The sequence below is a fragment of the Schistocerca serialis genome, chromosome 9 (assembly GCF_023864345.2).
Source record: "Schistocerca serialis cubense isolate TAMUIC-IGC-003099 chromosome 9, iqSchSeri2.2, whole genome shotgun sequence".
Classification (NCBI taxonomy): domain Eukaryota; kingdom Metazoa; phylum Arthropoda; class Insecta; order Orthoptera; family Acrididae; genus Schistocerca; species Schistocerca serialis.
In genome coordinates, this window is record NC_064646.1 from 406,735,073 (window position 1) to 406,761,117 (window position 26,045).

At 40.9% G+C, this 26,045-nt stretch overlaps 1 protein-coding gene across 1 annotated transcript in view; it reads right to left on the reverse strand.

The window, feature by feature from the left end:
- The window catches only part of LOC126418683 (uncharacterized), a 412,934-nt gene that overhangs the window by 14,689 nt on the left and 372,200 nt on the right, over nt 1–26,045 (reverse strand). The window contains exon 27 of the mRNA XM_050085576.1: nt 22,186–22,318. Within this exon, the coding sequence (XP_049941533.1) occupies nt 22,186–22,318 (133 nt within the window). The remainder of the gene's footprint in view (nt 1–22,185; nt 22,319–26,045) is intronic.

Consider the following 26,045-nt stretch of genomic DNA (forward strand, 5'->3'; position numbering starts at 1 on the left):
CTTACTGTTAGCCGCCCCCCCCCTCCCCCCCCCCAAAAGTTCAGTTCAGGCTATTATTTATTAGATCCTTTCTTTTGTTTCACAATCAGTAGTTTTGGTTTTTTAAGCCATTATCCAGTGATTATCTTTACAGAAAAGAACACTATATAGCCAACGCAACAATGTAACACAGTGTGCTTTTGTATACAGCTAACTGCTTAAAAAGCAACAACTGGTTGTGAAACAAGAAAAAGTTTAAATAAGTAACAGTCACAGTGCAAAAATAGCCGCATTTGTTCACTGCAGTAGTTAGGCAGGGATGATGAGGCTTGGACAGGATGAACTAGCATGGGGAACTGCGTCAGACCAATGACTGGACTAAAGACAGCAGCAGCAGCGAATGCGAATGCGACAGCAGCAGAAGCAGCAGCAGCAGCAGCAACAACAACAAATTTGCTGCATCAGTATTGTTAGGAATTTCACCTCCGGAATGCAGTTCTTATAATTTTACAGTTTTCTGAAGCAAATTTTCATTATGATATACAGTAGGGAAACATGTCGATCCCATGCAGGCATTAATGTGCTTGCATATACAACCATGTTCTGAGTTAGCTGGCTAGCTACTAGGTTATTCACACACTTTGTTGGGACCTCTATGAATGGCTTCCCAGGAAGTTTATGTGCTGATTACTTTTGTCAGTGCTGGTAAGTTTTTGAATGAGTTTGTTTGACAAGCACCAGAAATGTGCCTTAATCTTTTTTCTTCAATGAGATGCATTTGGTTTAGAATGGCACTGAAGGTAGAGAAAATTGGGAAAACTGAGTTTTTGATTGTGATCTCTATCAGTCTCTCAAATGTTACACACTACAGAAATCATACAGAGGCTTTTTGAAAACAATGTATGCTAAAGTTTCGGTGAATAGTAATGTAATGAGGTCACACTGAAAGACCGTGGATGGATTTGCATCATATGATGATGTTAAGTTTTGTATAATTACAACAAAATTGGAGAATGAAGGCACCTGAACAGGACAGCAGAAATTTCTACAAACTTGAGAGTATTTATTCACTAGTGAATACGGCAATGCTTTGCGGTTGCTACCTATGTATGGGAATTGTATATACATCCTAATTACCTTTTCCTCCCGTTCTCTATCCACCTCCTCCCCCGTCCCCCTATTTTTCCATCTCTCTTTCTCATCCCCCCTATCTCTATCCACCATATGCTCTCTCTCTCTCTCTCTCTCTCTCTCTCTCTCTCTCTCTCTCTCTCCATCTCCTGCTCCCCATTCTCTCTGCCCATGTCCTACTTCCCCAAGAATGACGTATGAGAGAAATCTGTGCAGCTGCTGGCTGGATCTGTCAGGATTCATTCAATGCCAAAACACCCATATTATTACATAGTGTAACCTCCATGGGTGGCATGTGCTGACTCTAGCATCCAGTCAATCATACACATGGCGAATTCTGTCCTGCCTGCTCGACCTGTTCACGTAGTTCTGCAACAGTTGTTGGTTGACGAGTTGCACATGTCACTTCTTGTCCCATCATATGAGTCCTGGGATCATACTGGGCAGGCAAGCTGCTGCACGTCTTGTACAGGACGTTGAGTTTCACAGGCAGTATGTGAGCGAGCATTACCCTATTGGAACAACACATCACTTTCCTGTTTTCAAGAACGGCAACAGAACAGATGTGATAACATTCTGCAGATACAAAGCACTGGTTAGCAACCCCTCCAGAAACACTAAAGGTGAATGAGAGTTGTAGCTTATCACATCTCAGACCATAAGGCCTGGGATGAGGCGAGTGAGTACTGGATGCATGCACTCTACGTGACAGCGCTCACAAGGTCTACATTGTATGCAAAAATGACCATCACTTGCATGCAGGCAGGATCTGCATTCATCTCTGATCACAGCATGCCACTCCATCTTCAAAGTCATCCTGTGACAGTGCCAGTTGAGCTGTGTATGTTGATGCTGTAGCATGAGTGGAAGATGGGCTATAGGTGTGTGTGCCTGTAGTCCCACTATCAATAACCTGTTCACAACAGTTCGTGTTGAAATGTCTCAGCTCTCAAGGCCTCTTATCTGTGCTGTGACAGCTGTACAATCTGCCACTACTGTCCTTCCAATATGACAATCCTGGCAGGCATCTGTGCTGAGTAGACACCCAGAAACTAGTCTATGTGTGTGAGAATGTTCAAATAGCCACTGATACCAGCACCATTGCACAACTGGCACAGCACATGCAACTTGTATGGCTGTTCTCGGAAAGAACCATCCTGCCACTCAGAAGGCCATTATTTGACCCCTTTCAAAGTCGCTCTGTTGGTTGTAGAAAACATGACTGCATCTCTGTGGCTTGGTTGCCCGGTTGCTTCACATGTTTGCATTACACTGAGCCTTCTGGCTGGGAGCATTCCATATTTTGGGTAGACACGGACGTTGCTGTGGTAGCTAGTCCGCTATGCTATTTGTTGGCAAATGACAATGAAACCATTATCAGTACATCTGCTATACCCAAGGTGGCATAAGCTGTCATCAGATAAAAATTGACGTCATCTTTCCAGGTGTACTAATTTTTTTCCGGCAGCATATATGTGAGAAGCAATTTGTCAAGGGTTGAAATGCTCTGCTATCATAGTTAAAATGGACTATGAGAAAGAAAATGAAACTGTGCATTTTCACAGCACAGCCTAAGTCTGTGAAAATGTTTATTAGAGTCTCATGTAAAATTATGAAGTAAATCGATGAAGAACTTTGAGACTTTTGCTAACATTTTCCCTTTATATATTACATATCTATTTATGTACCACATATATTTAAGAAATATGCAACTTATGCCATCCCATGTTTATTACAATAATGTGTAAAAATCCGAAGTAAATCGATCAAGTTTTCGAGATTTCTGGTAACAAAATTAGTCCTTTATATATATAAGGACCAGAGTGTAGAATGTTAGACCCCAAAATCAGGCAGATAGGATAGAAAATTTTAAAAGGGAAATGGATAGGTTGAAGTTAGATATAATGGGAATTAGTGAAGTTCAGTGGCAGGAGGAGTAGGACTTCTGGTCAGGTGAATACAGGGTTATAAATGCAAAATCAAATAGTGGTAATAATGAGTAACAAAACAAGAGTGCGTGTAAGCTACCATGAACAGTGTACTGAACACATTATCGTTGATAAGACAGACACAAAGTGCATACATACCTCAGCAGTACATGTTTACATGCCAACTAGCTCCGTAGATGATGAAATTTAGTTGTGATGGAAAAGTAGGAAAAGGAAGAGAAGGAAAAATACTAGGTGACTATGGACTGGGGGAAAGAAATGAAAGAGGAAGCTGCCTGGTAGAATTTTGCACAGAGCACACTTTAATCATCAATAACACTTGGTTTATGAACCATGAAATGAGGCTGTGTACCTGGAAGAGACCTAGAGACACTGGAAAGTTTCAGACTGATTACATAATGGCAAGACACAGATTTCAGAAGTTGATTTAAAATTGCAAGACATTTCCAGGGACTGATGTGAACTCTGACCACAATTTCTTGTTATGAGCTGTAGATTAAAATTGAAGAAACTGCAAGAAGGTAGGAAATTAAGGAGATTGGACCTGGATAAGTTGGAAGAACCAGATATTGTTGAGAGTTTCAGAAGTTAACTAGAACAGAGGAAAGGAATACAGTAGAATATGAATGGGTAGCTTCAAGAGATAAAATGATGTAGGCTGCAGAGGATCAAATAGGTAAAAAGAAAAAACCTAGTAGAAACCATTGGATAACACAGGATAAATTGAATTTAATTGATGAAAGGAGAAAATATAAAAATGCAGCAAATCAAGAAGGTGAAAGGGAATACAAACATCTAAAAATGAGATTAGAGGGCAAATGTAAGGAATTATAATCATGTTTCACTAGGGGAAAGATAGATAATGCCTGCAGGAAAGTTAAGGAGACTTTTGGAGAAAACAGAAGCAGCTATATAAATATCAAGTGCTCAGATGAAAAACCAGTTCAAAGCAAAGAAGGGAAAGTTGAAAGGTGAAAAGAGTATATAGAGGGTCTGTGCAAGGGAGATGAACTTGAAGGCAATATTATAGAATTGGAAGATGCAGACAACTGATTGACTGATTAATTGAGAGGAGTTATGGGACCAAACGGCGATGCCATCAGTCCCACAATTCGGAAGGTAGTCAGAGAAGAAAGAGGGTCCGCTAAAAGCGGACAGGTCCAATCAGGGGAATCAAATTATAAAATAATGAACATTAAACACACACAGAAAAAGTCATAATGGGTAGAACCAAATCCAAAAACTGGAAAAAAGTAGGCGGTCATGGGGTCACAGACCGAGAAGACTGGGAAAAAAACCCACAACCAACCTGCCCCTAATCCAAGACAAAAGTAGAACCTTATACCTGGAAATAAAAACCACTTTCACGGAGGAAACTGAGGACCAGTTCAACCACCCGTGGATTGTCTGCTAATATTAAATTTAAGGAATCGGAAGACTATACTTAACACAAAGGGCCAAAAGAAGGGAACATTCCTCCAATATGAGGGATGTCGTCAGTCTGGCTTCACAACCACACTGTGGGGTTGGGTCACTATGTAGGAGGAAACAATGGGTGAGCCAGGTATGACCAATGCATAAACAGTATAACAAAGTGGACTTCTTCTGAGAGGAGCAGAAGGAAGAGTGCCAAACTGCAGTAGACTCCTTGATTGCGCGGAGTTCATTAATATGAGCAATAGCGCTCCAGATGGCATTCCACTTTTGGGCAAAGAGAGATTTGATGTAGATCACATATCTGCAACTGGAATCGTGAAAGGGAATGGGGGCTAAGTATCTGCTTCTCTAGCCCAATGCTCAGCCAGTTCATTTCCTGGGATGCCCATGATTTGGGACCCAGAGAAAGACAGCTGAGCAGGCGGCACACTCAAGGGCAGAGAGAAGGTCATGGATAGCAGAGACCATAGGTTAACGAGAGTAAGATCGGTCAATAGCCTGCAGGCTGCTCATTAAGCCTGAACAAAGTAAAACACTGTGGAGGGAGGCCTGAGGAACAAAAAGGAGGGCCCTGTGAAGGGCTACAAGCTCTGCTGAGAACACACTACATGAGCCCGGCAATAAATGGTGTTCTAAGCCAGTAGGAGACATGAAAGCATATGCCACTGTATCAATTGTCTTAGAATCACTAGTGTAAGAGATGGTGGCACCCTGGAACTCTGATAGGATGGCACACACAAGACGCTGGAAAAGCATAGGAGTGACAGAGATCTTAGGACCCTGGAATAGACCAGTCCTACTCCATGGTCTAGGCACCATCTGGGGGGTGGGGGAGGGGGGGGGGGTTATGAGAGGAAAAACAAGGGGCGCAGTCCAGTGATTGGAAGTGGAGATCCTGGCAGAGGGAAGTGAGACGCATACCAACCAGCAATCCCACTCAAGGGCGGGTATTAGATGGAAGACATCCCTCACTGGCAAAGAGCACAGGGTAACAGGATGGTCAGGGAATTGGCGAATGGTGATTACATAAGAAGAAAGGAGTTGGCTACACCGTATGTGTAAAAGGGGAATCCCCACTTCTGCGAGGAGACAATCAATGGGACTAGTGCGAAAAGCACAATAGCCAGATGCACCCCACAATGACGGACAGGGTCGAGCAGTTTCAAAGTGGAAGAAACTGCTGAGCCATAAACCTGACTACCATAATCTAGTCTGGATAAGACCAGAGCACGGTAAAGATGGAGAAGAGTGGAATGATCTGCACCCCAAGATGTGTGGGCCAGGAGATGGAGAGCATTAAGCTTCTGCATACATGTACTCTTTATGTGGCGAATGTGGGGCAGCCATGACAGTTTGCTACCAAAAATAAGGCCCAATAAATGGGACTTTGCTACAACATCGAGGAGCTAGTTACCTAAAGAAAGTTCTGGATTGGGGTGTACTATAGGTTGACGGCAAAAATGCATAACCCGTGTTTTAGAGGGAGAAAATTGGAGGCCATGGGAGGTGGCCCACGCAGAGGCCTGTTGGATGGCACCTTGGAGCCGGTGCTCAGCAGATGCTATGGAGTGGGAGCTGCACCAGATGCAAAAATCGTCGATATACAATGCCCGGGGTTGGGGTGGGGGGTGGGGGGGGGGGGGGGTGGGGGGGGGGAGTGTGACACTTAGTACAGAACCTTGTGGGATACCATTCACCTGAATCCGAGGGCGCTGAGTGAAGTGCCAACTTGAACCTGGAAGAGCTGGTGAGATACAAACTCATGGATACAAATCAGAAGGGGACCACAGAAGCCCCAGTTATGGAGGGCAACTAAAATGTGATGGCGCCACACCATCTCATATGCCCTATGTTGGTCAAAGAAGACTACGAGAAGGTGCCAGCGGTGAGAAAGCCTGTTGGATGGCTGATTCCAATCTGAGTAAATAGTCAGTTGTAGAGCATCCTGCCTGGAAACCATACTGTTATGAGAACAAAAGGCCCTGAAATTCAAGTACCCAACATAATCTGAAGCTGACCATCCTCTTGAGCAGTTTACAAAGTACATTCGTCAGGCTACTTGGGCGGTAGCTGCCGAGAGACATTGGGTTCTTCCTGGGCTTAAGGATGGGCATAACTATACTGTCTCGCCAATGTGACAGTAAAGCACCTGCGAGCCAAATGCAGTTGGAGACCCTGAGGATATGTTGCCTCTGGGGAACGTCCAAGTGTTGGATCATCTAGTTGTGGAAGGAATCTGGGCCTGGGGCCGTGTATCAGGAAGAGGTAAGAATCTGCAAGAATTCCCATTCAGGGGTGCGTTATAGAATTCAGCTTGGTGTGGCATGAAACAGAGGGGGATCTGTTCATCTCTGTGTTTCTTCTGAAGAAAGGTAGTAGGACAGGAATAGGAAGCCAATGCCGTCGGGAAGTGTATCGTGAGGTGTTGCGTGAGGACCAATGGATCAGTGCCCAGGGCACCTTGGAGGTTAGGACCCTGGACATGTAGCTTGGACCACACCTGCGATGAAGAGGCATACGTCTCCAGGGAGGAAACAGAGTGCTCCCAGCATTCATTTTTACTCTGCTTAATAAGGTATTGCCTTAGAACTGAGACACTTAAAACCGAGGATGTTTGCCTGTGAAGGGTGTCGCTTAAATCGCTGCAGCACCTGTCGGCAGTCCTGGACAGCGACAGCAACATCCTTGGTCTACCATGGTACCAGTCAATGATGAGGGCACCTGTGGATAGGGGGATAGCAGTGCCAGCACCATGAAGAATTGCGGCAGGGATGCCTTGCATGTCTACATCAATGGAATTCGAGAGGGAGATGTCAAAGTGCACAGTAGACATACATAAAGTCCAATTGGCCCTGCAGGATGCCTGGTGGCAGCAGGGGAACAATAGAATCACCTGAAAGTGGTCACTTTCACAAAGGTCATCATGGGATGACCAATGTAGGGAAGCCACGAGGACACGGGAGGAGATTGTGAGATCGATAGCAGAGAAGGTGCCATGAGCGGTACTGAAGTGGATAGGGGAACTGTCATTGAGGAGAGACAAATTGAGGTCTGTGATAAGTTGGTCAATTAGGAGACCTCTGCCCATTGAAGAGACACTCAACCACAGTGGGTGGTGGGCATTGAAGTCCCCAAGGAGGGGAATCAGGGGCAGGAGTTTCTGGATTAAGGTAGACAGTTCAACGTAAGGAAGTGACCTGCCTGGAAGTGATTGCCAGAGTTGTTCGGACTTGAATCATTATTGCTTCCAAGTTGGTATATAGGGGGATCCAGTCACTAATGACATTGGAGCGAAGCAAAGTGCAGCCTCCACCAGATGCTACCTCAGTGCCGGCATGATTCCAACAGAACGTCCGATAACCAGGAAATGTTGGAGACTGGTCATCAAGGAAAAGTGTTTCTTGAAGAACAAGACGGAATGCAGAATAGGAGGAGACAAAACGTTGCATTTCGACTGCATGATCATGTGGCGAGAGTCCAAGTTAGACATAAAGGTCAGTACCCATCACCAACAAGGATGGGGTGACATCCATAAATCCGTCAGACTCAGGTTGTGAGGAGTGAGATGGCACCTCCAGGGGCATCGGGGGTGCCTTGTCTTCGGATTTATGTTTTTTCTTCTTCTTCTCTTTCAGAGGTGGAGGAGGGCAAAGCACAAAGGGAGTACAGGCATCTGCAAGAACTGGAACTGACAGAGAGCGGGTGACCTTCGGGCACACAGATAGTGCGTCTCGTGGCCAAGTGGTGGCAGGAGTCATCCAGCCTGAGACACACCGGGGAGATGAGTCCAGGAGGGATCCCTATCACCGGCAAATGCTGAAGAAGGGGGGCACTTCTTTGATGAGGTGAGGGGGAGGGGGAGGGGAGAGGGGGATGGGACTGGGGTAAGGAAGAAATAGGAGGAGGAAACAAAGTAACAGAGACAAAAGTTGAAGATAGTGACTCTAGATGGAGTCTCTCACACTTTTTGCGAGCCTCAGGATAAGACAAGCGATCTAGGGACTTGTATTCTTGGATCTTCATTTCTCTCTTGTAAGCAATTTCTCTCTTGTATGCCAGGTAATCCGGTGAGCAAGAGGAGTGGGGGTTAGCACAATTGACACACACAGATGGTGGAACACAGGGGCTTCCCTCATGGATTGGGTGTCACAGTCACTATGCAGAGGGTCTGCCATACAAGTGGAAGACATATGCCCAAAACACAAGCACCGAAAGCACCGCATAGGTGGAGAGACGTACAGCCTCACGTCACATCTGTAGCATATAACCTTGACCTTCTCTCGGAGGGTATCCTCCTTGAAAGCCAGAATGAAGGCACCAGTGTTGGTGTGGTTGTCTTTGTGACCCTTCTGGACACGTCGAACAAAATGAACACCAAGCCACTCCAGTAATAGACACCAAGACATTGCCAAGATGATTACAGGCATGAAGAGCTGCGGAATGGGTGGCAGAAGCAGCTTTGATCAACAGGGAACCCAACTGCATCTTACTGAGACTCCATTTCACCAAACTTGTCCTTGTTATTTTCCAAGAAAAACAATGGCTTTGTGGCGATCTGTGTGTCCCCATCCGTCCTAGTACAGACGAGGTAACAGGGACAGGGTTTCATCCCAAGACGGCGACCCTGGCCCTCCTCCCATGGTGCAGTCAGGGAAGGGAAGGTTGCTGGGTCATACAAAGCAGCATTCAATGATCCTTCACCATTCAAAGTGATGGCCATTTGAGAACGGCCAGAATTTTGCAGCTTTATGCGCCAAGCCTCTGCTCTCATACCACCCACTCGGACCAGGGACACTTCCCATGGGCGCCACCCAGCCACAGCAAGGGCCGTCTGGCACGACGGCCAATGTCGGACGTTCTGATGCTCCAAGAAGATAAGCAACCACTCCTTGGCATACATGGGGAGGGAACAGCTCAAATATCAGTAGTGTGATCCCTGTGTTGTCAGAGGGCTCAGGCATATGGGTACATAACAGTCCCACCACATGGACTGGCTACATGTGCTGCAGGGTGGAAGGGGCTACAGCGGAGGAGAGAGAGAAGGAAAGGAGAAGAAGAATCCAAACAGTAGATGCTAGGGTGGGAGTTCTTCCCCAAATGGCTCACACTAAAAACAGCAAATTTTGAAGTGGAGGTCAAACCTCAAGTGGGGACCTAAATGCCAAAAAGGACGAAAGAACAGGCAAAAGGAACAAAATTTTAACCAATACAGGAAACCAGGTGGATAGGCAGGTCAAAATAAATCAGAACATTGAGAGATGCCAGTGTTTTTTGTGGAAAATATCGAGGACAAGTTTGGTGAAGTGGAGTCTCCCAAGTAATATGCACTCGAGCTGCCTGTCGATCAAAGCTTCTTCTGTCAATCAATCTGCAGCTCTTTGTGCCTGTGATCATCTTGGCAATGTCACGGTGATTATTACTCCTCACCAATCCCAGAATATGGTCCAGAGAGTGACTTTTCATAGGGATCTCATCCTGCAAACTGATGATGAAATCCGAGCTAATCTGGAGCGGCATGGCGTTCATTTTGTTCGATGTGTGCAGAAGAAGTGAGGATAGGGAGGGAGGACACGGTGAAGGGAATGCAACCGGGGGCCACTTGTGCGCCACGCACGAACTTACAAAAGAACCGTGAGTCATCTGGGTGGTAAGATGTAGACAATGCTGAAATGGGAGACAGGATACTGTGAGAAGAATTTTACAGAGCACTGAAAGACCTAAGCAGAAAAAAGGCTCAGGGAGCATGAAAGGGAAGCAGTGATTGAGAAGGGAGTGTGAGAGGTTTGTACCCTATCCCTGAAGCAAGCAGCAAAGTAAACCAAAGAAAATCTGGAGTAAGAAAGTTCTGGGAGAAGAAATAAAAACTTTGATGTTCACCAACAGCCTTGTTATTCTGTCAGACCTAATGATAGCCTTGGGAGAGCTAGCCATGACAAAACTCTTTCAAAGGTGTGCAAGATGAGTGAGATTGACGAAATAGCCCCAGAATTCAACTACAATATAATAATTCCAATTTCAAATCAGGTACTGACAGGTGTCAATATTCCGAACCGTCAGTTTAAATAGTCATTGTTGCAAAATACTAAAACGAATTCTTTACAGAAGAATGGAAAAGCTGAACTTCGGGAAGATCAGTTTGGATTCTGGAGAAATGTAGGAACACATGAGGGAATACTGATCCTATTGACTTATCTTAGGGGATGGATTAAGGTAAGGCAAACCTAAGTTTGAGAAGAAATAAAAACTTCGACATTCACCAACAACATTGTTATTCTGTCAGACAGAAAAAAATTGACTTGGAAGAGCAGTTGAATGGACTGGACAGTTTTTTTAAAAGGAGGATATAAGATGAACATCAACAGAGCAAAACAAGGATAATGGAATGTAGTCAAGTTAAATCAGGTGATGCTGAGGGAATTACATTAGGAAATGAGACATTTCAAGTATTAGGAGAGTTTTGCTATGTCATCATCAAAATAAATGATGATAACCAAAATATAGAGCATATAAGATGTAGACAGCAAATGGCAAGAAAAGTGTTTCTGAAGAAGAGAAATTTGTTGACATTGAGTATAGACTTAATTGTTGGGAAGCCTTTCTCAAGGTATTTGTCTGGAGTACAGCGATGTTCAGAAGTGAAGCACGGACAATGAGCAGTTTTGACAAGAGGAGAATAGAAGCTTTTGAAATGTGGAGCTACAGAAGAATGTTGAAGATTAGGTGAATCGATCATGAAACCAATGAGGAGTTACGAAACAGAACTGAGGAGACACAAAATATGTGGCACAACTTGACTAAAAGAAGGGATCGGTTGACAGGACACATTCTTACACATCAAGGGATCACCAATTTTGTACTGGAAGGAAGTGTGAGGAGTAAAAATCGCAGAAAGAGACCAAGAGATAAATACAATAAGCAGATTAAGAAGGTTGCATTAGTTATTCGGAGATGAAGAGACTTGAACAGGATAGACTAACACGAGGAGCTACGTCAAACAAGTCTTTGGACTCAAGACCACAACACATATATATTTATGTATCATATATGTTATAAAAACAAACAATGGATAATCCAGGATGGAATGTAGCAATATAATGAAAAGATAAGTTGCTAATCACCATTTAGCAGAGATGATGGGTCGCATATAGGGCACAACAAAAAAACTGTCACAAATAAAGCTTTCGGCCAGTAAGGCCTTCATCAAAAGTCACACACACACACACACACACACACACACACGACTGCACACAATAAGTGGCTTCAGTTACCTGACACTGCAGTCGTGTGTGTGTGTGTGTGTGTGTGTGTGTGTGTGTGTGTGTGTGTGTGTCTTTCTGTCATTTATTTTTGACAAAGAGCTTACTGGCCACTGTTGTGCCTATCTGCTACTCAGCATCTCTGCTGTATGGCAAGTAGCAACTTTCCTTTTCATTACATGTTATAAAATGTAAGACTATGTCCAATCAAATGTCTATTTGAGCACCACATGTACTGTGCAAAAATTGAAGTAAAGGGGTTAAGAACATTTCAGTATTTTTGGTAACCTCATTAAACATCAACATGTCTTTATACAGTAATACAGATTTGGCGAGGTGTTAAAACTGTAATGCAGAGGGTGTGGACGTACATGTCCACTTCCAAGTCACTTGCAGGTCTACAACATTCAATTTTGAAAAACTGAGAAGTGTTTAGCATGACAACACATTATACATGAGGTTGTCCTACAGCAACTGCACACAATGTGAATGCCATAATTTTATACGAGTTTAAAAGTATCGCGATAATCACTGACTTGTTTAAGCCGGGAACCACCATCAGGATTGCCACAAGTTTCCCAAGTGAAATTCCCTGATATTTCCCTGATTTCCAGACAAGTTTTAGCATTTTTCCCTGACAAATTTTGAGATCTCAAGTGTAAGTTAAGACGTAAGTTGACAATCTGTCTTTGTAGTTATCATAAAAGAAACAATAGTGCAAGTGAGGAAATATTTAATAAAGCTAGCAATCAGATTGGGTTTCCTGATGTGAACAAAAATCTCAAGCACTAACATCAACATCTTATGTAATGAACTGTTTTACATGGAGAAAGCAAGCCAAATAGTATGTGTGTTTCATTAAGACCACTGAACGTTATTTTAATTCAATAAAACAAAACATATTTTGTGATAAAAATATGCATTTCCTTGGAATCACGAGACAGATTTAAAATACCTTCACCGATTTCAAAAATAACTTCGGGGAAAAAAATAGGACTCTTGCAAGAAGTGTATAAGGGGGGAAAGAATTGTGGAAACCAGCACAGCAGGTGACCACCAATAAAATGTTGGCTCTACTATGTTCGTTATTGTCGGTTATTATCCACTGTGCTGTATCTATTATTTTAAAGGTATTAATATAATAGAGGGAAACATTCCACGTGGGAAAAATATATTTAAAAACTAAGATGATGTAACTTACCAAACGAAAGCGTTGGTAGGTTGATAGAAACAATAACAAACACAAACACACACACAAAATTCAAGCTTTCGCAACCCACGGTTGCTTCATCAGGAAAGAGGGAAGGAGAGGGAAAGACGAAAGGATGAGGGTTTTAAGGGAGAGGGTAAGGAGTCATTCCAATTCCGGGAGCGGAAAGACTTACCTTCGGGGGGAGGGGGGGGGGGGGCAGGGTGGAGGGGGGGGGGCAGGACAGGTACACACACACACACACACACACACACACACACACACACACATCCATCCGCACATATACAGACACAGGCAGACATATGTCCGCTCCCGGGATTGGAACGACTCCTTACCCTCTCCCTTATAACCCACATCCTTTCGTCTTTCCCTCTCCCTCCCTCTTTCCTGATGAAGCAACTGTGGGTTGCGAAAGCTTGAATTTTGTGTGTGTGTGTTTGTGTTTGTTATTGTTTCTATCAACGTACCAATGCTTTCGTTTGGTCAGTTACATCATCTTTGTTTTTAAATATATTTTACAGGTATTGTGTGATTTGTCTTTCAAGAAATATATGAGTGCATAGCATACAAATAACCAGCAATTGACAATTTTCTTCTTCTTACTTTCCGTACTTTCTAACATATAAACTGCTTTTGAAGTGCCATAATGAACTAGTACAAATAAAATGTCTATAAAATGCTGCATTGTACAACATACTTGTGGTGAGACCGTCACAAATCCTGAAATCCATCGCTCATGCTGAGGAACACCACAGTCTTGGGTCCATGAATAAACCATGAAAGTCTGCTGCATTACACCACACACAGACAGACAGGCAAATTGGTGAGACTAGATGCAATGGGCAGGGCCTGCATATTAGTGGGAACCAAATGGCTTTAGATTGACAGGCCCGATCCATTAGATATACCCGCAGAGACAGCCTGTGGTTTCAGCCCATTTCAAAAATTCACTCAAGTGGTCAGCTATTCACGAGCCACAGACAGCTAGTTGATGAAATGAGACCATGGTGATCAATCCATGCAACAGATAACTTGTTCAAATACTCTGAGAATCAATAACAATGAGGATAAGTAGCAACTCACCATAAAAATGACTGCTGAGCTGCAGGCAGGCACGTAGAAAAAACAATCACACTCTCACAACTACAATTTCAGCCATAGCATTTGTCAGAAAACGAGAGCACACACACATTCACACAATCACTCAGACACAACTCAATCTCACATAATCACCGTCTCCAGCCACTGTATCTACAGTCTCTGAGAATCAGAGCCAAAAACACCACTCCTCTTGCCTCCCTGGCTCTCATTGGCAGCTGCTAGGCTAGTGGTAAAAAGTGGTGGCAGCACTAACTGCGAGCTGAGGAGAGTGGTGGGAAGGGGAGAAGCAGTAGGAATGAGGGAGTAGGGAAGTGGAACACATACTGAGCTGCACCCAGCCAGTGACAATGCATGACACCACAGTAAACAAACTATTTCATCTAATGAGACATGTGATTCTTCGTGTGTGTGTGTGTGTGTGTGTGTGTGTGTGTGTGTGTTTCTTTTTTTCCATATTTCCTTGATTTTTCTGATGCGTTTGAAATTCCCTGATTTCCAGAGCCTGTGGCAACCCTGATTATTGCTGGTGTGTATTATACGAACAGCAAATGGAGCTGGTACTTTTACAGGACATCTGATCTAACTATAGCTCCCACATTATGATATGTATGTCCTTTTCTCCAGTCTCTGAGTTACATGAATAGAGACATTATTTCTTTGATTTATCCACCATGCCAGATGACTTCCAGACACATGGTTGTAGAAAAAGGATACAGAAGAATCATACTCTCAGATTACATACTAAATAAGTCAAATGAATTTCAGGGATATTAAATATTTGTGACAGCCCCCCAAACAAAAAATGTAGAATCACCAACAATAATTACAATACTGGCAGAAAATATTTTCTGTAATTTCTGAATAAATTATTTGCTAACAGCACTGTATAGGAAGTACAGAAAGGGCTTGTACCTGACCATCATAGCAGATGCAATAATTGGGTTTTTGATCTGCTTACTTAACTGTTTCATTACCTGTCTTATTTTCTGTCAAATGAATCAAATACATAATCACTTTATTAAAGAGCTGTATCACAGAGATAATTATTCAAAATGTCGTATTTGGCTCAAAGTACAATGCAGTCACGAACCATGGGCCACAGCTCAAAAAACAACAAGTCAAATACTATGAATAGAATTTACTGAGAACATAAACACAGAGCAAATACACAGTACATCCGAATAAAAACACATAAAAGTAACTTTTCTGTTGTAATAAATCAGGCCTGAAAATTCAGGCTAATGAACATTTAAAAGCAACAAATTTTTCGGATTGTTTTATGCCTATGTAGCATTTCTACATTGTTAACCTCTATTGCCATATCATTAATGTCTATTACATAGCATTAACTGATGCTATAACGATGGATATGAAGAGGGAATCTGTTTACCACACGTTCCTAATGCTGATTCTGGAACTGATCTGAGAACATGATCTTGCAAAATTTCACCTACATCATCTACTAAAGGCCATATAAATGTTTCACTTACTCTTCCCTTTCTTGGAAATTTCTTCAGTCAGATCTCAATAATTTAAAGTAACAATCTTTCCCATGAAGTGCTCTTTTTTCCCCCTTTCCCTCCCATTCTCCAGAATTAGTGCTTTCTGTAAGCCTTTGCCAATATCAAATGAAATATCATCCAATTTATTTTCTTCTGTCTCACTCTGCAATAGGAAGCCATTCAAACTCATGTTGCTTTCACTATCATCACACATATCAACTGGACTGGAGTCACTTTCTGAAATAATTTTCTATAATTTTCTTCTTAGTTTTCCTTCTTTTTGGTGTTAAAGTTATTTTGCACAATGTTGATGAACAATGCAGCATCATGCCTATTAAAACTTGTTGAATGAGCTAGGCTCACTGCTTCAGGTGTTCTTAGGTTCATTTGTTCACAGCATTTCAAGAAGTCTAGGTACCAATGTTTACCAGCTTCTCCATTTTGTTCCCCAGGATAGAGGCTTGCTTTTATTCAGTGATGTACCAAAATGAAATATCAATTTTCATAACTCTATTCAAGACAATCCATAGTGCGCTCTGAAGGCAATTATGAGGTACTCAACCAATTAATTTTCATCCTGAACAATTTTTGTAAGAAGCATAATCAGTTTTTTTTTAACATCTCTGTAGAGTGGCTCTTGAAACATCAAAGTGTTTTGCTCCTTTTCTCACTGACATCCCAGCCTTCATAACAGCTGCAACTTCTGTCAGAGCTCCCAAAGTAGTTGGTGGTCCTGTCAACCCCTCTCCCCTTCCTCCCCCTTTATCCTTGGCAACTGTCAAAATTAACAGGACAGCTACTGTGACAACGTTTGTTATGTACCTAATAATGAACTGCACCTTGGGCCATGATCATGGTATGATACCACCAAATGGCTCAACTTATAATTTTCCTCCCACTTTAATGGAAGGTTTGTTGTTGCTGCTGTGGTCTTCAGTCCAGAGACTGGTTTGATACAGCTCTCCCTGCTACTCTCCTGTGCAAGCTTCATCTCCAAGTACCTACTTCAACCTACATCCTTCTGAATCTGCTTACTGTATTCATCTCTTGATCTCCCTTTACAATTTTTACCCTCCACACCGCCCTCCAATACTAAATTGGTGATCCCTTGATGCCTCAGAATATGCCCTACCAACCGATCCCTTCTTCTAGTCAAATTGTGCCACATATTTCTCTTCTCTCAAATTCTATTCAGTACCTCCTCATTAGTTACGTGATCTACCCATCTATCTTCAGCATTCTTCTGTAGCACCACATTTCGAAACCTTCTATTCTCTTCTTGTCTAAACTATTTATCGTCCATGCTACAATTCCATGCTGGACTGCTCTCCATACAAATACTTTCAGAAAGACTTCCTGACACTTAAATCTATACTCGATGCTAACAAATTTCTCTTCTTCAGAAACGCCTTCCTTGCCACTGCCAGTCTATATTTGATATCCTCTCTACTTCGACCATCATCAGTTATTTCATCTTCATCTACATCCTCTTCCATTTCCATCATATTGCCCTCAAGTACATCGCCCTTGTATAAACCCTCTATATACAGGGCGTTACAAAAAGGTACGGCAAAACTTTCAGGAAACATTCCTCACACACAAATAAAGAAAAGATGTTATGTGGACATGTATCCGGAAACGATTAATTTCCATGTTAGAGCTCATTTTAGTTTCGTCAGTATGTACTGTACTTCCTCGATTCACCACCAGTTGGCCCAATTGAAGGAAGGTAATGTTGACTTCGGTGCAATCGCGTCATCAACACAGATTTTCTGTGAACGTTTGGGCAGGCATTGTTGGTGATGTCTTGATTGGGCCCCATGTTCTTCCACCTACGCTCAATGAAGCACGTTATCATGATTTCATACGGGATACTCTACCTGTGCTGCTAGAACATGTACCCTTACAAGTACGACACAACATGTGGTTCATGCACGATGGAGCTCCTGCACATTTCAGTCGAAGCGTTCGTACGCTTCTCAACAACAGATTCGGTGACCGATGGATTGGTAGAGGCGGACCAATTCCATGACCCCCACGCTCTCCTGACCTCAACCCTCTTGACTTTTATTTATGGGGGCATTTGAAAGCTCTTGTCTATGCAACCCCGGTACCAAATGTAGAGACTCTTCGTACTCGTATTGTGGACGGCTGTGATACAATACGCCATTCTCCAGGGCTGCATCAGCGCATCAGGGATTCCATGCGATGGAGGGTGGATGCATGTATCCTCGCTAACGGAGGACATTTTGAACATTTCCTGTAACAAAGTGTTTGAAGTCACACTGGTACGTTCTGTTGCTGTATGTTTCCATTCCATGATTAATGTGATTTGAAGAGAAGTAATAAAATGACCTCTAACATGGAAAGTAAGCGTTTCCAGACACATGTCAACATAACATATTTTCTTTCTTTGTGTGTGAGGAATGTTTCCTGAAAGTTTGGCCGTACCTTTTTGTAACATCCCGTATTCCTTCCACCTTCCTGCTTTACCTTCTTTGCTCAGAACTGGTTTTCCATCTGAGCTCTGGATATTCATACAGGTGGTTCTCTTTCTCCAAAGGTCTCTTTAACTTTCCTGTAGGCAGTATTCACCTTACCCCTAGTGATAAGTGCCTCTACATCGTTACATTTGTCCTCTAGCCATCCCTACTTAGCCATTTTGCACTTCCTGTCAATCTCATTTTTGAGCCGTTTGTACTCCTTTTTGCCTGTTTCATTTACTGCATTTTTATAGTTTCTTCTTTCATCAATTCAATGCAATATCTCTTCTGTTAACCAAGGATATCTACTAGCCCTCGTCTTTTTACCTACTTGATCCTCTGCTGCCTTCACTATTTCATCTCTCAATGCTACCCATTCACCTTCTACTGATTTCTTTCCCCCATATTTGCCAGTTATTCTCTAATGCTCTCTCTGAAACTCTCTACAACCTCTGGTTCTTTTAATTTATCCAGGTCCCATCTTCTTAAATTGCCACCTTTTTGCAGTTTATTCAGTTTTAATCTACAGCACATAACCAACAATTGTGGTCAGAGTCCACATCTTCCCCTGGAAATGTCTTACAATTTAAAATCTGGTTCCCAAATCTCTGTCTTACCAATATGTAATCTCTCTGAAACCTTTCAGTGTCTCCAGGCCTCCTCCATGTATATAGCCTTCTTTCATGATTCTTAAACCAAGTGTTATCTATGATTAAGTTATGCTCTGTGAAACATTCTACCAGGTGGCTTCCTCTTTCATTCCTTACCCCCATTCCATATTCACGCACTACTTTTCTTTCTCTTCCTTTTTCTACTATCGAATTCCAGTACCCCATGACTGTTATATTTTTGTCTCCATTCAGTATCTGAATAATTTGTTTTATCTCATCATACATTTCTTCAATCTCTTCGTCATCTGTGGAGCTAGTTGGCAAATAAAATTGTACTACTGTGGTAGGCATGGGTTTCGTGTCTATCCTGGCTACAGTAATGTGTTCACTATGCTGTACGGGGCCTGCGTTCCTATTTTTTTATTTATTATTAAATCTACTCCTGCATTACCCCTGTTTGATTTTGTATTTATAGCCCTGTATTCACTTAACCAGAAGTCTTGTTCCTTCTGCCACTGAACTTCACAAATTCCCACTACATCTAACTTCAACTTATCCATTTCCCTTTTTAATTTTTCTAACCTACCTGCCCGATTAGTGATCTGACATTTCACACTCCGATCTGTAGAACTCCAGTTTTCTTTCTCTTGATAAAGATGTCCTTGTGAGTAGTCCCCACCTGGAGATCCAAGTGGGGGACTATTTTACCTCCGGAATATTTTACCAAAGAGGACGCCATCATCATTTAACCATACAGTAAAGTTGCATGCCCTCAGGAAAAATTACAGCTGTAGTTTCCCCTTGCTTTCAGCTGTTCACAGTACCATCACAGCAAGGCTGTTTTGGTTAATGTTACAAGGTCAGATCAGTCAATCATCCAAACTGTTGCCCCTGTAACTACTGAAAAGGCTGCTGCCCTCTTCAGGAAGGTTTATGTAACATAAAATAATAAAAGATGTGAAAATTCACAGTATGAGAGAGAGAGAGAGAGAGCTGGAACGACAAATTAAGAAGAGAAAACTTATTTTAAGGAGACAAAAACAATGATATACGTAGGAAATTGAAATAGTTGCTTCTGGCTCCCGTAACAACAGCTGGCAAAAACTGAAGGTAGAAACTAAAGAAGATGTATAATATTGGTTCAAGGTACATGCCAGCTCAGGGTACAAGCCTCTCCCCTATTGTCCACAGAAATGCTTGGATAATAAAGACTTTACAAATACATTAGTGAACAGTTTAGTCAAATTCTAGAGTGATAAAATATTACCAGAAACATTATTTTAGGAAATACACATTCTGAATTGTGAAAGGGATTGGCAACTGAAACCTCTAGCTTCAACTTTCTATAGATTTCTGATAGTTAAATTGATCTAGATTATCTCACATGCAGACTCTATAAAACTTACTAGGCTTCACTACATTTTTGACAACAAACTCAAAAAGCCCCAAGACATCATATCTCTAGATCGTATTCCACCAATGCTGGCCATCTCACAGTAGCTATTTACGGTACCAAAAAGAAACTTCAATTATGAAATCTATAAAATTATGAGCAGTTACTATAGTCAGTAATTCTGTGTTGTATTTTTATAGTAGCTATTTAGAAATAGTTCCAATGAACTTTCCATGCCTATATAGGCATTGCTGTATTTAATTATGGAACGAAGTTCAGGAGCATTCCCACAAACACACTATTGGGTAAGAAAATTATTTTTCTCAGCTAATCTAAAGACACAAAATATTTGTCTTCTGTAGTAAATTAATTTTCTGCAGAGACTTAAAGACTGGACAATTCCTCTCACAGCACACATATCTTGCTTCCATTCTACTAAAACTACATTAGACGATAGTTTGATAACTATATGTATGTCCATTTGCTAAGCGATCTTACAGATCCATGCAACAATACTGCAACATTGTGTGGATTAAACTGTGTCCACAAAATATTTACACACCAGAAGTTGATCATAATCCAAAGCATCATTTTATGGTTGTGGAGAGAAATCCGGCTGATGAGGCACTTTCAACAGCACTATGGAGGTGTATGTTGTCAGATTCAAATAGTTCTTCTTTATGCTTAGTGAATTGCCAGATGAATTCTCCTTTATGTAAAGGCACTCCACAGCTCACAAAATGTGGTGTCTCATGCACTTCGAAGGGTTCCATCTGACAGACGATAATGCCTCCACACACAGGGTTTACTTTGTGAACATCCTGTCAACATCAAACTTCTATAGCTGCTGACTTGTCTCCTGGACAGACTTGTATATCGTAAAATAGGGATGGGAGACATTCCAGGCCAGTCTGTCCCCATGAACATGGGCATCTGCAAGCACCAGTCAGCTTGTCCACGGACAGTTGCAAGTAATTTAGGCTACCCTTTAGACTTGCTGTTGGCATGATCCACAGTACAAGGAGTCATTGTACAACCTGTACTGTCATGTAGGGTACAAAATCTTGTATTTACAGTCTGTCACTGATAGAGGGACACCATGCATGGTAAGCGTCACCTATAGCCAATTCTCACAGTATACTTGTCAAGTGTCACCACATTACCTTTTAACATATACATTACAGCCACAGCTTACTGATGGTGGATTTTTAAGATCTGCCAACTTATGGGCACAAATATGCTACAGTAATATGGCAAGATATTTGCAGTCAGGGTGGCAAGCAGTACAGTATGAGGAAAGTGCCCTGTGCGCATGCTCAACATGAGTCATGAAGTTCTTGTGGCAAACATCAACCGTCTCATTGGTGGAATGGTAGGAGGGCAATGCCGGTAGTTTTGGCTATAGCATTGGCTCCAAATAACATATCTACAAGTTGTTACACATTTTCTTGTGCATGTACTGTACAATAGAAAAATTTGTATAACTAAGTCAAGAAGAATGTACGACTTTTTTTAGTTATATATGACACCATCACCTTAGGAGATTCACTATTTTTAAAAGATATGTTTTTATGAGTTCTGATCTAGTCATACTTTATATGTTGTAATGACTCTTCATCTATGACACATTATGAAAACTAATATTTCTTGACAGTTTACATGTAGCCATCTGCCCCTGGAAACAAGGATTTTCTTTAAGATTCAACGTTTTTATTCTTCTCATCCATTTGCAAACAAGCACATTTAAAGAAATGTTTCTGGCAATTATTTACCTCCAATTAAAATGACAGTCCATGTTTTAAGTTTACCAATGATTTTACTTCTACTTTTGAATGTTATATAATCTAAATTTGTCGCTTTTCAATACACACTGTAACATAATTTTAAACTTTTTCATGTCTGAATAATGTTCTCTAATTCACCTTCAGATTTTTTGATGACTGTATGACTATCCTCTTTTCATTCAGCATGCATATTATACAAACACTGGACGACATGAAAAAAATAATTTAATTTTCATAACTTTTATTGTTAGGATCCATATATTTAGTTTTCAGGTTCAAGTACTTAATTTACTGCAATATATTCTTTTACTTTAAGTGCTGATTATGTAGGACCTACAAAATTACTTACAATTCTGCTTCTTGCCACAATCTTCTTCTAATTCACTTTCGTATGCATTCTCCTCATAGTCTTCCTTTACTTTTTCTGCAGATTCTATATAATCCAAGTCAGCTTGATATTCATCACCAACCTGTTTTGCCAACTAGACAAACACAAAATTTGTAAATAAGAATACTACAATAATTGTATACAAAACTATGACAACATTCTCTACTCACTGTCAAAAAACATTGAGCTGCCAATAACAACACATTAAAGAACTTCAGTAAGAGAGAGACAGAGAGAGAGAGAGAGAGAGAGAGAGAGAGAGAGAGAGAGAGAGAGAGACTACATGGCTGCAAGAACTATTGCTACCTAAAATTACAGCAAGGTGAAAAGTTATCTGTGAGTCAGCTTAAGATGGACAAAGACAATTATTTTCTGACATAATAGCCTTTAAATCAATCCAGTCTACCCAACATTTTTCTAGATATGGACATCCCTGACATGCATACCTCAATGTCTACAAAATTCCCAAATATGGCACGCTATATATTCCACTTGACTCAAAATTTTCTTTCCAGGCACAAATTTCTTCGGAATAAGTGGATGTTAGGGTGCCAGATTTGGTAAATAAGATGTATGTTGCAATAATTTGAACTTTTATTACGGCACAGTATTCCAGTTTATCCGCATGAAAAGGAGATATTCAACATCGTAACTACTTTAAAACATAGCACAAACAAAACTATTCTTCGTATCAAGTCGACACTTCTCCTACTGTTCTAACCCATGAACACTGTCTGTAACTTCATTAAATGAAAAAGCATAAACACATGAGAAAAAAAATACACCACAGACAACACCGAAGTGGCTGGCGGAGCCCTGCGTTCTGGCCTATGTAGTAATTAGTTCGAATAAACGGTGCAGCAGACAGACTTCGCATGCAACTGTTGCCATACTAGCAGGTCAGTTGGGCTATAGTGGCCAAACCAAGAACAAAGTTCATACGTGAACTATGTCAGTTGGCCTACAGTGGCCAAACCAAGCACAAACTTCACACGTGAACTATGAAGTACCACACACACAAATTTAATACTTGAAGCACTAACATTATTGCATAGCATGTACCAACACAAGAAAAACGAATATTTGTTGGTATGGATACCATACTGGTGTGAGGTGGATAACATACTGGTGTCAGGTGGATAACCTTTCACCTTGTTCTCATGCCTGTTACTGCAAAGGTTACAGACTCAGCTCACAAGACAAACTTAATATTCTTTTGCATGACAGTGTATTACAGCCACATGTAAAAGGCAAATAGTATTTTTCAAAATCTGTTGCTATGTAATGAATAAATTTTGTATTCAGGGCACTTCATTACTTTGTCCCTAGTCCACAATGTTTCCATTGGGAGATGAGTTTCTTTAAAATAATAAAATCAAACAATGAATATCCAGGATTGTTACACTGTTTAAAATATCTTTGATCAAATTGGGAAAGTTACTCAGGATGCAAACACATACAGTCAACATAAGTTAAAACCTGAATCTTTGTGAAAATTTACACTATGGATTAAATGGTAAAAACAGTCAAAATATTATCATTCCTTTTGTATTTAAGATTATTAGCTATAATTTGGTTTTCTGAATTTGAGGTTCTCAAAGAAACATATTAATTGCACCATTTTGATGAATTCAAAGACCTTTAAATTGTCCATAATGTTAAACTGTCTAGCATACACAACCATAAATTGTGTAAGTGTAACAGTACAACACAAAGGGCTCCTGGTTATGGAAGAAAGTGAGATTTAAACAAAATAATGAAGGAGTACTATGTCTACTTAAATGATGTCAAAGTATGCTGCAATACATAAGATGTTTTATCACATGATATCATATGGAATACGAAAGTACAGGAACAAATCTAATATTTATGTAAAAATAGAGGGTGCCTTTTCTTTTTGGAGAAAAATGATCTATCCTTGGATACACATTTTACAGCTTAATATAACATACTTTGCATGTATCATCCAATTTAAGAACCAATAAATTGTACATCGAACACAGAGGCAAACTGGAAGATACATCACAGTAGGTACTAAAATGATTAATAAACTATACTGTTTAAGAAAATTTCAAACTAAGAGTAATTTTTTCACAACAGAATTGCTATGTAGGTGGGTGGAAGATATCTACTTTTTGTCAGCTGTTATCTTCAGTTGTGATTCTGGATATTCTGAACAGTCTGTCTCACGGAATTGATACAAGGACTGTCTGGACAGTAACTCCTATTGAACAACGAACAAAGTAATAGAATGATTACAGCAAATTTATTAGAAAAATCTTAAAAGTAGAAAATGGTGTTATTTTTCTGAAGAATCACTATTCAGATTTATGACTATATCTTATCTCTTAATAGTTGACAAATTCCCTCTGGGTAAAATACTGTCACTTAAGATTGCTGTGGACCTTTAACGTTCTTCACTAAAGGACTGGTGGAAAAACAAATTTTTCATGTGCACGTCAAGGAGGAAAAAACTTTAGTCACGTGTAGGATGTTTAGAAAGTCCCATCTGAAATGACACACTAATTATATGTGCTGGTCAGAGCATGGCCAAACACGTTTGCGCGAAAACATGGCACCAGTAGTGAAAGGATTACATTGCTTGCTTTGAATAGATCTCCTCAGTTTTCTTTACCACAACAGGCTTTAGAATTTACTGTCCTTACACATAACACACTAACAAGAATCGTTTCGCATTCAAAAAATAATAGCTATAATCTGTCTAGTTGACTGCTGTTTTATTTCTGTATGAGCATAGAAAATCGTCACATCACCAGCCACAAGCATTTTCAGTAGGGATTCTCCTTCCACGTTGTAACAAAAGAGAAAATCTGAAGAAGCAGTTATCTGTTGAGTTTTACAATTTTTGGGTCAGTGTTATGGAACACAAAGAACATTGAACTTATATTAGTAGGATTTTATTTTAAACTCTCAGGGAAATCTGTAGAAAGTAGTCTGACAGCTGAAATACTGGGAAATTTTAGGTCACAAGTCTTTTTTCTATCTATTTTCTGTCAGTTTTTTGTTGACTACAGAAGGACAACCACTTCTGTTACTCTAAAACAAATGGCAACACCAAAGCACAAGTTCCTTACCTATCACATTTGGTCCATACAAAGCACAAATTTCATGATGAATGTTAACAGCTTTGAGATCTTTTGCTATTAAAAACCATACCATGAATCTTGAAATTTTCTCAGCACACTGAACACACTGCAATTTCTCAGGAGTTCAGTCAGTCATCGTCTTTTATCAAGCACAGTATTTCATCTGGGCAACTGCCAGCATCTACAGGTGAGCCATCAAATACTGATATCATCTACCTATGTGGCATAGTTTATTAGTATGTTGTACATGTTTGCACATCCATCATGATCATAATTCCAAGACAAACCACACTGTCAATCAGCAGCATTCTTCATGGCAGAACTGCAACACTCAGCTATCCAGTGAGTTGTCATTCACTGTGACCCTTGGTTGTTTTTGCTGAGAGCAAATCAAGAAGATAATGGGATTCCATGCATTACCTAATTGAAGGCCTACCATTATGGGTGACTCTAAACAATACTGGTGCGCCTGCAGATGATTTAATTATGGTTTGAAAATGTTCGCACCACATCTAACTTGGCAGACTTCATCAATAGATCTGGAGCACTTCATCTAAGCAATCAGGTTACTTCGTGAAATGCTTCTGGAGATTGCTGTGACAGTTTTGCTGTGTAATACCACATGTTAACTGTACGGTAGGTTTCTAATGTCAAAAAGCCTTTTTTTTATTTACCTGCGTCTTGATTTGAAAACTCTCTCTCTCTCTCTCTCTC